This window comes from Molossus molossus, unplaced genomic scaffold (genome assembly GCF_014108415.1).
Source record: "Molossus molossus isolate mMolMol1 unplaced genomic scaffold, mMolMol1.p scaffold_m16_p_3, whole genome shotgun sequence".
NCBI lineage: Eukaryota > Metazoa > Chordata > Mammalia > Chiroptera > Molossidae > Molossus > Molossus molossus.
Genome location: NW_023425366.1, coordinates 22,781,252 through 22,793,934, shown reverse-complemented (window position 1 = coordinate 22,793,934; position 12,683 = coordinate 22,781,252). Strand labels below are relative to the sequence as shown.

At 33.6% G+C, this 12,683-nt stretch overlaps 1 protein-coding gene across 2 annotated transcripts in view; it reads right to left on the bottom strand.

The window, feature by feature from the left end:
• CDH12 (cadherin 12) overlaps positions 1-12,683 on the bottom strand; it is a 341,340-nt gene that overhangs the window by 82,163 nt on the left and 246,494 nt on the right. Inside the window, exon 4 of one of the 2 annotated variants that reach the window (XM_036279076.1) lies at positions 7,817-7,936. The exons of the other annotated variant lie outside the window; for it this stretch is intronic. Coding sequence (XP_036134969.1) covers positions 7,817-7,936 — 120 coding nt within the window. The remainder of the gene's footprint in view (positions 1-7,816; positions 7,937-12,683) is intronic. 2 annotated transcript variants of the gene reach the window in all.

Sequence of the window (12,683 nt, the reverse complement as noted above, 5' to 3'; positions counted from 1 at the left end):
AACCCCTGTCCTGGAAAATACTATATGGCATTTGTAGACTTTCAATGTTTAGAGTTGAACTGGAGGATCAGACCAAGTTCGACATGAGAAGAGAATCTTAGAACATTGTAGTCTACTGAATAAGCCTGAGGGAAAACAAATCTACTTTCCAAAAAATTGCTCTTCGCTCAGCCGGTGTGACTCAGTGGATTGAGCAATGTCCCATGGACTGAGAGGTCCCAGGTGGATTCCCAGTCAGGTCAAGTGCCTGGGTTGTGGGCTCGGGGCATGCAGGAGGCAGCCAATCAATGTTTCTCTCTCACTTAGATGTTTCTTTCTAAAAAATCAATAAAAACATTTAAACAAAAGTAGAACCTACTTTTCTTATGGGTACATGTTTTTGATTGACTGCTTAACATTTAAAATGAAACAAACAAAAGTACATTTGATGATCTTGAGCAAGGAGGATCCTTGTCAGGTACTGCGCTTAAGTGATAATAAAAATGTAACCAGCAGAAAAAAAATGCTACTTTCTTTTTTAATCCTCACCCTAGGATATTTTTCCATTTGTCTTCAGATAGAGTGGGAGGGGGAGAGAAAGAAAGAAACATTGACATGTCACATTGATTGGTTGCCTCCCACATGACCCCTACCAGGGTTGGGAACTGAACCATAATCGAGGTACATGCCCTTCACTGGAATTGAAACCAAGACTCTTGGGTTTGTGGGCCAGCGCTCTAACCTCTGAGCCAAACTGGCCAGGGGGAAATGTTACATTCTGCTATGTCAGGTACTAGGTCTAAGTTCATGTGTCCATCTCTATTTTTCAGAATTTGTATATAAAGATACAGGGACAACCTTGTATGATAGTAGCTGAAGCCAAAAAAAAAAAAAAAAATGCATTTTATAGAACAGTATAAATATTTTATAAGAGTAATACCACAAACTTAAATTAATCTGATGTATTTCTGAAATCTTATTTATTGGGGAAAAAAGAGTAGATAGGCAAGTATAATACTATTTGAGTGTTTTAAAACTGATGAACTTTACAACATATATAATTAAGATAGAGTAAAAATAAGAATGAGAAAAATAGATTTTACTTATGCCAAAATGAATAGAATTATATGGCTGAGAGAATTATAAACAAAATAATATACAAGGGATGCTAGTCTGCCAGGGCATAAATTTTCCCTCTGCAACAACCCCCATGTTATATGCAAGACAGTCAATCTTGATGGATCTCAGCTTATTTGGTAAAAATGTGTTAACTAAGCTAATAATAAATTAAATAAAAATAATGCAATAGCACATCTGATAAATAAAATATTGCATGTGGTATTCCAGGATATGGTTTTATATCAGCTATTTCTTAAATGGAGGGTGAATTATAAGACTGAGACATAGGACACTAGATTCAATCAACACTAAAATATATTTCATGCAGACATTGTCACTAAGTTTGAAGTATAATAATGAACTCTTTTGCATTCGCTCCTCCAGATCCACTTTATATGCTTTTCTAGATTTCTATCTGCTTTCTGACTTCTACCAATTGGCAGGAGATTAGATAGTATAAGGAGAATGATATTGGGCTTTTCCTTTCATGGAACCCCCCACATCTCCTGTTACGGTTCGTCTCCCCACAGGTGCATGTGTCCCAGGCCCTTTTTGTTCCTTCAACTCTAGTGTGGCAACTGTGGTCCCTTGTATTCCTCTTCCAGATCCTGCCCTACTCCCAGGCTTCCCTATAGTCTGCTCACACTTTAATAAAGAGCCCTCTTATTAAATGAATCTCAAATTGCTCAACGGAGTGCCATCTGTTTCCATCTGGGATAATGATTAATACAGTCTCTGCGTAAGATTCTTGTATGGAATGTGTATCTAATGGCTTTGTGCTCACATGGAGTGGTGAGGAGGCCATAAAGAAGTACTTAAATGATTAAGCTAATTTCAGATGATGATTAGTGCTACGAGGAAAAAGAAATCAAGTGCCATTAAAAGTGGTGTCAAAAAACTACTCTCAGTAAAAGCGTGGAGCTGCATTCTCAGAGAAGAGGAGAAAGCAGACCTGGAGAGAACACAAGGTAGGATGATGTCCCAGGGAGGGGGAGCCGAAGAGCACCATCCTTCGAGCATCCAGGAAGAACCCAGGTGGTCACGGCAGGCTGCTCTGGGGAAGGGCAGTGTAAAATAAGACCACAGTAGGGGAAAAAAGTCCTAGTGCTTTTCAAACATAAATAAACCTTTTAGGAAGCAGCTTGAAAATCAACAAACAGAACTATATCAAACTAAAAGGCTTCTGCACAGCAAAAAAGAAATGTCAACAAAATTAAAAGGCAATCTATGGAATGGGAGAAAATATTTGCACAGCATATATTTCATAAAGGATTAATATCCAAAATATAAAATACTCATACAACTCAATAACAAACAAAGAAATCTTTTTAAAAAATGATCAGAGGAACTGAATAAACATTTTTTTCAAAGGAGTTACACAAATAGCCAACAGGTACATTAAAAGGTGCTCAAGATCAATAATCATCAGGGAAATGCAAATCAAAACCACAATAAGGTATCACACTTGTAAGAATGGCTGTCATCATAAAGGCAAGAGATAATAAGTGTTGGAAGGAGGTAGAGAAAAGGCAACCCTTGTACATTGTGGGTGGGAATATAAATTGGTGCAGACACAATGGAAAACAGTATGGAGGTTCCTCATAAAACTAAAATTAGAACTACCTTATGATCCAGCAATCCTACATCTGGACATATATCCATAGAAAATAAAAACAGAAACTCATGGAAATATTTATACCTCCATGTTCATTGCAGCATTATTCACAATAGCCATCAGCTCATGATTGGACAAAACAGATTGGAATGTTACTCAGTCATAAGAATAAAGGAAATCCTGCCATTTGCAGTGAAACACTAGCTCATTGCTAATCATCTGCTTTAGCGTTTCCTGTAATTTAAAGCACTACTCTTATTTATGGACAAGTATTAACATCGTTCTTTATATAAAATGAAAATCTCTTCCTGGAACTTGTACCAGTCATTGATAGCCACTTTCCCCAGCAGCACAGAATACATGTAGTTCTCCTTGTACCTGACAACTCTACAACTACGAAAGGCATGTATCACATCCCTGCGGAGCATTTCCTTTCAAGGTCAACTGTTCTTAGTTCTAGTTCTGACTGCCAATGTTACATTCCATGATTTTTAAAATAAAGCAAGTGAAGTACACATACAGTTCTCATAAACTGTGGCAATGCAGAATGCAAGGGAACCATTGTCTGCAGTACATTTTTAGTCATGTAGTTCTACTAAGGATCTGTAAAAGATTATAAAATAGGGTGCGTGTTGTTTAATCATAATACTTGTCTATACCCCAAACACATGTTCCTTCCTTATATTTATTAGCATCTATTGTTTTCCTTACTCTTGTTAAGTTCATATCAGTCCTTGTATAAATGCAAAAAAAAAATTTATAGTGACTGGCAAATACCCTTTTTAGACCCTTGAAGGAAAAAAATAGAAGTTATCTCTCTCTCCAGCACGAACTGATCTGTCTGAATCCTGTAAGACTTAACTCTGAATTAATGTCAAAATTATTTTGAAATTATAAACCATTAAGTATTTCTATAGTTACAATAAAGTTTAGCTAAAAATATAAAGTCGGATCAATGCTTTAGTTTTAATATGGGGTTCAAATCACCAACATATTTGTAAAGTCTTGAAAAAATAATTATCAGTTAGGAATACGGCAGGAGGCTTCCTTTAGCACACAGGCTTGAAGATTGTAATCTCAGAATAGAAGGTGATACTCAAATTTACAAAGCAAAAATATTGAGAAAGATTCAGTTTTCTCAGCACTTATATCAGATTTCCCTAAATAGAAGCTAGGACAGGATCTCAGAGCACGAAATATCAGAAGTGTGAATAAAAGGAGAAAAGCAGTATCTGATGCATACAACTCCATTCTCACCTACTTGTCTTCACGTGAATTCTAAACATTCATGTTAAATACATACAATAAAAACTCATAAATACACATTGTTTTTGACAATGAACATGATATTGTAAAAAGTGCTGGAGGCAGTGGTGAAAATTTTGCACAAAACTGTGCTCAATGCCTTTGAATCATACACTTGCAATGTCTAAAATGGTAAGTTTATTATGTATAGTTAACCACAATAAAATGTTTAAATTACAGAATGAGAAGCGTCTGAAACAAAAATAAATTAATAAAAATTATCTTTAGATAAATAATACCATAAAGCTCTCTCAAGTAGGGCTCAGATAATTTAGAAAAATATAACATATCGCCACAGGATACACATAATAGCAATATCTAGTTACCCAACTCAGACTAGTTTTTGAAATCATTAGCGAAAAAAATAAGTAATTTTAAATATAAGTTAAGACATGGGGTAAATCATTCAAAGTAATATTTGTTTTCTTCAGTGAAATAATTCTATTATTAATTCTATATACTGTGTAAAATATTACAATGTCTATTGTTGGATGTTTTTTAGAATGTTTTTCTAATTAAATTTTTAGTGTAAAAATATATGTAATATAATAATATAGCATGCCAGTATAACAAATATGTAATAAACATTAATTATAAATATAAATGTTATTCAATGTTTTATAAGTTTATCTATATTTGTGAGTTTTAAAACTATTATTTTATGATCATTTGAGGAATACATGAATTTGTTGGAATTTTAATTATTTAAGTAAATTATTTTAGAGTTAAACCAAACAATTACCAAATTTGCCAATTTTAAATAAAATTATTGTTTCTGAGCTTATTTCATAGAATATATCAATGTATATCATTTCTATAAATGCTTGCCAAAAATCACTTTAATTGAGGTGCTAGGAATGTTTGTCAGACATCAGTGATAATAAAGACATCTTTTTTTTTTAAATTTTTTATTTCAAATGAAAAACAGATGGCTATATTTGTTTCTTCATAAATACTTAGGCACCAGAAGTTTTGATGAGACTCTTTCTTTAACAAATGTTTTAACTGCATCCTACACTTAAATGTAGAAAATTTTAGATATTAGTTTTTCATGCATTTTATTTAATAACAGCAAAAGAAATCATAAAAGGAAACTATATGGCTGGAACAAATGGAGACTATTTCTGAGAAATTGCAATTATCCTTGATTTTTTATTTACTCTTATTAACCACAAGGTGATAAATTTGACAAGAAGTCTTCTTAATGGTTTCTGTGCATGAATAACTAGTTATCATTCTATTAATGAAGTGTTTTATCATCTTCTCTTTTCCTGTCTAGTGGTCTGAGGTATTGTTAGCATCAAGACTTCTGTCTCCAGTGAAAATCAATGCTTCAAAAAAATCTATTAGATAGTTTATGCCAGAATTTCTTCACCTTTCGTTCTAAATAATAAGCATTATATACAAAATATAAATACACAATTATAAAAGTCATATCATAAATAGAATGCCTTTCTGTGATATAATACTTGCTAAAGGCATTAGAATTAATCTAAAACTGATAATTAACAAGTAAAGTCAAGGGGAGAGCAAGTGTTTGACTCATAATTGTCTGTTTAGCATTAATTTGACTAAAACAATTACATGCTTCACCCATGCTTTCTGCTTAAGTTCACCTTTGTATGACTTTATCTTGTGTTTTATTTAAATGTAGAAATTGGCTCCCTCTATAGTTATTTCACCAATGGCGAATCCTCTATCTTTCCACTCCCACATTTAATCTGAGTACATAAACTCACTCACTCTATAGAGTTAATCCCTGCACAGTAACTGCACTCTAATGCTGAACCTCCCTCTTCTCTAATCTCTACACACCTCCTTTTTCTTTGCTCCATCCCCTGTCTCTGAGATGTGCTTCTTAGAGCTGAAGAGATCTAAGAGATCTGTATTGCTCACACTTCTACTCCTATTAGATTACTTATTATGGTACACTTGGAAAAGATAAGTCATTATGTAAGAAAAAAAATAACCCATCATGCTTCCACCTGATAAAAGGACGTGTAGTATTTTGGATAACTTTACTTTATTATTTGTCTATACATTTTTCCTATTGTCCAAACCTTCTTAATTCCTCTGGAACTTTGCGCCATCATAAACTTCATTAAACAACTCCAACACTTTCCTGAACAATATTTCTCTTTTCACTACAAGTATATATATCTTTTCCACTTTTCAGCAACAGCCACAAAACTTCTTTAACACCAATACTGACAAACGTCTTATCTTCAATGTCATACTTCTTGAAAACAATTTATATTGTAGCTGTAATTTTTCCCATCACACACTCACACTTTGTCAATATGACACTCTGGCTTTTGACTCTGACCCTGTTTCCAAACAAAAGAGCTTCTTTGTTTTGCCACTTTTTGGATTCTCTTCAGCACGGATGTTCCCATCTTAAAGTCCTGGTGCTGTCATTACAATCTACTCTGTTTTAGGTTTACGAAAGGGAGTGACTCCCTGCCTTATTTCCTTAACTTTTGGTGCTTGTGTCCTGTATGGGCTTGATGAGGACAGTAAGAAGTAAGGAAAGAAAGGTAGGTTCCACTGACAGAAAGTTTGCAGTTTCTCTATTTTTCACTTACTTGACTTTATGTTTCTATGCAACGTTAATAGAGGATTAATCTTATTAACCTGTATCTAATTGGTATTCCAGATCTTAGCACACACTTTTAGAAAGTGTACATTTGGAATTGTTTAGCCTATTTGCATGTATCGTGTCTGGAATGCATACCTTTCAAATCGATGTGGCTCTCTAGATTTATTTACAAATTTAAATAATACCTTTTTTTTTTCAGTACATTAACAATTTCTTATATTATTTTAAGCTATGTAATAAGCAGTACTAAATGCAATGTACAGTTTATTATAATGTACTACATAAAAGATGATAAAATAGCTGTCATTGTAGAGCTTCTGCTTTAGCTGTGACATAGAACACCTACTTTGATCACTGGTCAGAATGATTCTCCTTAAAAACTATCCAGCGTCCAAAAACATGAATACAAAATCTCCCTGCCCTTTCTAGACTTCACATAGATTCTTATATATTTGATTTTGAAAACTGCAATGTAAATGGCTTGACTTAAAAATGAGACTGCTTTTTGTTTATTTTATTTTTTATTAATTAATTTTTGTTACAGATGTTTCTCCTTTTTCCCCTGTTGACACCTTCCTCCACTGGCTATGCATATATGCATATAAGTTCTTTGGTTTATCTCTTCCCCCACCTCCCCTTGCCTTTAAAAATGAGACTAGTTTAAAAAACAAAAACCAGAAAAATTAGTAATCTTGGTGTTTCAGTTTGTCAACCCTTTCTTTTCCCCTGCTAGAAGCATAAGACTATATTAATGCAAATCCATCATCTATAACCATTGATAAAGATAGCAGTAGAAGCTCCATGATCTTACCACAAGTCAACAAGGCCCCACACTGAACATAATTCAACCCAATCAAGAAAACCTGAAATAAAAGGTTTTTTTAGCTAGAAGAATAAAAACATAAAAACAAAAACAAATAAGCCTGGACTTCTGAAAATTTTAATTAAATCATACAGAGAATTCTAACTAGCAAATTTGGACTTGACACATATATATGAAAAGATTTATATTTATACCAAGTTCAATCTGAAGGAAACAGTCTGTAGCAGCAAGGTAAGATCCTATCTTTCTTTGCTTAATTGCAGCACATGGACACTTTATTGCAATATTAGAATAGGCAACTTCCCATGCCAAGATTGAATTAAAGTTTAAATATTTGAAGGCATGGTGGTAATGTTGTCTCTAATAAAAAATTTACCTGTCTTGGGATCAATAGAGAAATAAGGTTGTCCCTGAAGAATGCTGTAAACGACTCTAGCACTGTTTCCATAGGTTGGGTCATCTGCATCCGTGGCCTTGACCTGGAGCACATATGCACCTGGAAAATAAGACAATATAACTCTAGCATCTTTATTTTACAGAGCTCAAGGTCACATAATTTATCTGCTGGACTACTTTGGGTGGGGTGGGATTTGGCATTACTTAATGATTCTGTGTGCATATGACATCACTGAGAATATTTAACCATTATAACCAAAATATTAGGCAACACTATAGTCAGTGCAAATGATACATACTTTATTCTTTAAAATTGATTTTTATTGTTAAAAACATTAAGATTCTCCCACTCCCCCCCCATTGACCCCCTCTTCCCTGTTCCTTACCCCCCTCCCGCCTTCACCACACTATTGTCTGTATCCTTGGTTATGCATATATTCATGTAAGTTCTTTGGTTTATCATTTCCACCCCTCTCCCCCTTCTCTCTGACGTTCCTCAGTCTGTTCCCTCATTCCATGTCTCTGGATTTATTTTGTCAGTTTGTTCATTAGATTCCACATATAAGTAAGATCACATGATAGCTGTATCCATTTCCAGTAGCTATATCATCGAACTAAAAGTCATCATGATAATTTCATTGATTCATACACCATAGAGAACATGACACTGCTTACATTAGCTCTTCTGCTTACTACAGATGCTTTAATTTCATGATTAGGATATCAATAGAAAAGCTAAAAGGTTTAAAGGCTTATTGAACTTTGGAGGGTGTAAGTAATTTGCAATTGCAATTTAAAAATCAACAATTGCATACTAGCATTAAGAAGCCTTTAATTAGGACAATATTTTAGAAATCGAGGAACTGAAAATAATTGCAATTATAGCTACAAGAGCACCTTTGTGCCTCCAGACTGAATGAACCCAAGGGCTCATTGACATAGAGGACATTAAAGACAATCCTAACTATCTGTAGCATTTCTCATTTTTTTTTTTATATTTGGTCATATAACTTACTTACTAAGAGTAGCTAAAGGGAGATTTTTTTGTGTGTATTTTTATATTATATTCATAGCCATAGTTGAGTCTTTAAGAACTCTTTTTGACTTTTTATTAAGTATAGTTGTTATGCAATCTTGTGTTGGTTATTTTAGTTTCAAATGTACAGAATAGTTATTTGACATTTTTATACCTTTTAATGTCATTACTCTACTAAGTCTAGTAATTGTATGTCATTGTGTAAACTTATCACAATATTATCCATTCCTTCCTTTCTAGTAAGCATCCCTTTGGTCTCTGACTCAAACCACTTAAAAAAATTTTTTTTTTCTTCATTGATTTTTAGGGATAGAGAAAAGGAGAAGGAGAGAGAGATAGAAACATCAATGAGAGAGAACATCGACTGGCCACATTCTGCATGCCCCCCACTGGGGATCAGGCCCACAACTTTGACATGTGCCCTGACGGGGAATCGAACCAGTGTCCTCTTGGTGCATGGCTCAACGCTCAACCACTAAGCCACACCAGCTGGGCTCAAACCACTTTTAAGTGGGTACCTGTTCTTAATGTCCTGTACAGTGCTACTATTCTGAGTTGAGAACAAAGTGAATATCTATATCTATCTATCTATCTATCTATCTATCTATCTATCTATCTATCTATCATCTATCATCTATCTATCATCTATCTATCTATATGTGTGTGTGTATGTGTGTGTGTGTGTGTGTCTATCTATATATTCACATGTAAACAAAATAAACATGCTGCTAATGAAGGAAGAAAATCTCTACTGAGCCTAAAGGGAGTGATATGTGTGTACAAAGATGGGCAGCTAACCCTTCACTTCTTGGAGGAATCCAAAGTAACTGCTCAGTTTGGAGAATATAGGATTGCACTTTTCCATTTGGTTACTCATTCAGGCTTTTTCTTTAAGGTAGTACAATATATGAACAAACTAAACCTTAAAGATTAACTCTAAAATCCAAGTCTTCCCTTCACTTTTACTTGTTTTTTGTTTTTAATAATAAAACGGTAGGGTTGCGATAAAAGTAAGAAACAATAATTTTGGTAGACATTTCAATACTAAATACATTATCTTAAGAAGCTTTGGTAAATTTTAGCTATATCAACAGATGAAAAGTGTGCTTTATTACAACAGCCTTTCTCAAGAAAGGAAGCTTCTAGAAGGAAAAATAGACAAATATTTCTAAGATGTCAAGAGCTGTAACTGATATTGCCCCCTATCATCCATCATCTTCATCAATATTTGCACCATCATTAATGATTATTTGACAAATCGGCATTGAGAACCTGTGCTAAAGATTCAATGAGCCATGACTTTCTTAATGCTGTAGGAATGAACAGCGGCATCAATAAATTCCTTTCTGCCCACCTTCTGAGAAGTGATTTTTCTCCCAGAAAATTAATCCACTTAGATCTTCTTTATCACTTTATCACACATCTATTGTAGGGGCAAACTCTACAAATATTAAATAATGCTCAATTTTATATATGATATTGTAGTTGAAAGGCTTTGGATTGATTTACTCAGAGGATATATTTAAAAAATGTTATTATATTTTCTAGAAAAGACTTAGTAACAAATTTAATAAATTTTTACCTAACTATCACCATATACTCAATGGGGAATACAAAAATAAATAAGATAATATCTTCTCTTTTAGAGTTTGGATTGAATGTAAATATGAACCTTCACCAAGTATTGCAGAAAAATATTTTCTCAAAAGTAGTATTAAATTCTTTGTTATTTATTTTTATCTTTAACGCTCAAGTATTAAAGGAGCAAATTAAGAAATATTCCCATAAGCCTTTGAAGCAGCAAATATACGTCATTCAATTCCACACTGAGGACCACTGGACGGCAAGAATAACTGCACTGCAGTATATTTCTCCAGTTTCATCCATAGTTTCAAAAATGATTGTCTGCTCAGTTATAGCAAAGATTAACTCTGGTTTGGCACTTATCAATAAAAGTTATTCAATTGTGCTTAGAGGTACCTCTATAGGTGTTTACAAGACTAAAATTAAACACCATTATACGAGCTTGTTTTTTTTTCTGGCCGTTCTACAACTTCCATCAAACTCATGCAAAACACTCACGCAGACCCCTGCATTAAGAAGACAACTAATTGCCGGGAGCATGGAAACCTCCAAAAGATGGCCTCACACAGTTGTTTGTATGGAAAATAATACAATATTTAATAAATAATAATGCAAGAATAAATTTTGTGTTTTGTGTACTTACAACTATAACCCTTTTTGCCTCACCCTGTTTGTATATATATATCATATATATTTTCTTTTAAATGATTGCTTGACACATGTATCTATACACATAAACACGATTGAACAAGGAACAGGGTAATTTCTTATTTGGAGTTATATTACTATGCTGATGAAAGAATTAGGAGAAGCCCATATAATATAAACTGCAAACTAAAAAAAGTGTCACTAAAACACCTAAATAACTGAGTTACAGCTCACGTGAGAAGAAATGTGGATATGATTTTTAGTATACATAGAGGTGTATGTTAAAATGTGTTTGAAAATTAATTCTGTGTAGTAGATTAATTCATAATACAATGAGATCTTAATTTTTTGCCAATAAACATTTATATCGCCATAAAATTCTGAATAAAAAACTTGTTGAGAATGTTCCTTACATGAATTAAACTATTCAATATTTTTTAATTCAATCTATGTTGAAAACACAAATAAAAGGCTTAGTGTTTGCTTTGGTAATCTCTAGTTTTTTGAAAATTATTTTTATTAATTTGTTTTTGTTACAGATGTTTCTCCTTTTTCCCTCATTGACACCCTCTTCCCCATCTCCACTGCCCCTTCCCTAATTTTGTCGTCTATGACCATTGGTTATGCATACATGCCTATAAGTTATGTGGTTTATCTCCCCCCCCAACACACCCTCTTCTGGGGTTTGTCAGTCTGTACCCTACTTCCATGCCTCTGGGTCAATTTTGTTCATTATTTAGTTTAGTTCATTATATTCCACAAATAAGTGAGATCATGTGATATTTGTCTTTCTCTGTTTGGCTTATTTTGCTTAGCATAATACTCTCCAGGTCCCTCCATGTCATCTCAAATGATAAGAGATCTTTCTTTCTTATAGCTGCATAGCATTCCATTGTGTACATGTACCACTGCTTTTTTTATCTACTCACCTACTGATGGACACTTGGGTGTTTCCAGATCTTAGCTATTGTAAATAGTGCTGCTATGAACATAGGTGTACATGGTAATTCCTATTTGAGAATTCATACATACATATTTTACATGGTCAGGAAATATACATCACAAGCACACTACAAGTGGTTTAATAGATTCTAATGACTTCTCACAAAGTTAGCACATTCAATCAGTTATTCTTTTAACAAATCTTCACTGATTATTTTTTATGATGCACCAGGCACTCTGTTGCATGTTCTAGAGAAACTCAGTGAACAAAATAGAGAGACCCTAATTCACAAGAATAATATCCCATGGGGAAGAGAAGAGTAAGAGGAATAGGTTTTAAAATAGTTAGTGTGTAGATAGAAATGTAAGTATAAATACAGATAGAGTGATAGAGATAGGGAGATAGACATGAATATAGTTAATATTCCCTGGTGATGAGTGCTAAGAAATAAAAGATGGCAGTGTAAGAAAATAGTGTGACAGGTTAAGTGAGGCAATCTTTTGCATGGTGATCAGGAAAATCGACTTTGGAAGAATCTTATTTATGTAGAGACCTGAATGAGGTAAGAGCTTTTTGTTTGTTTTGTTTTTAGTGAAAACTCATTGCCACATGCAGAAGTAACTCTAGGTTCTAAGG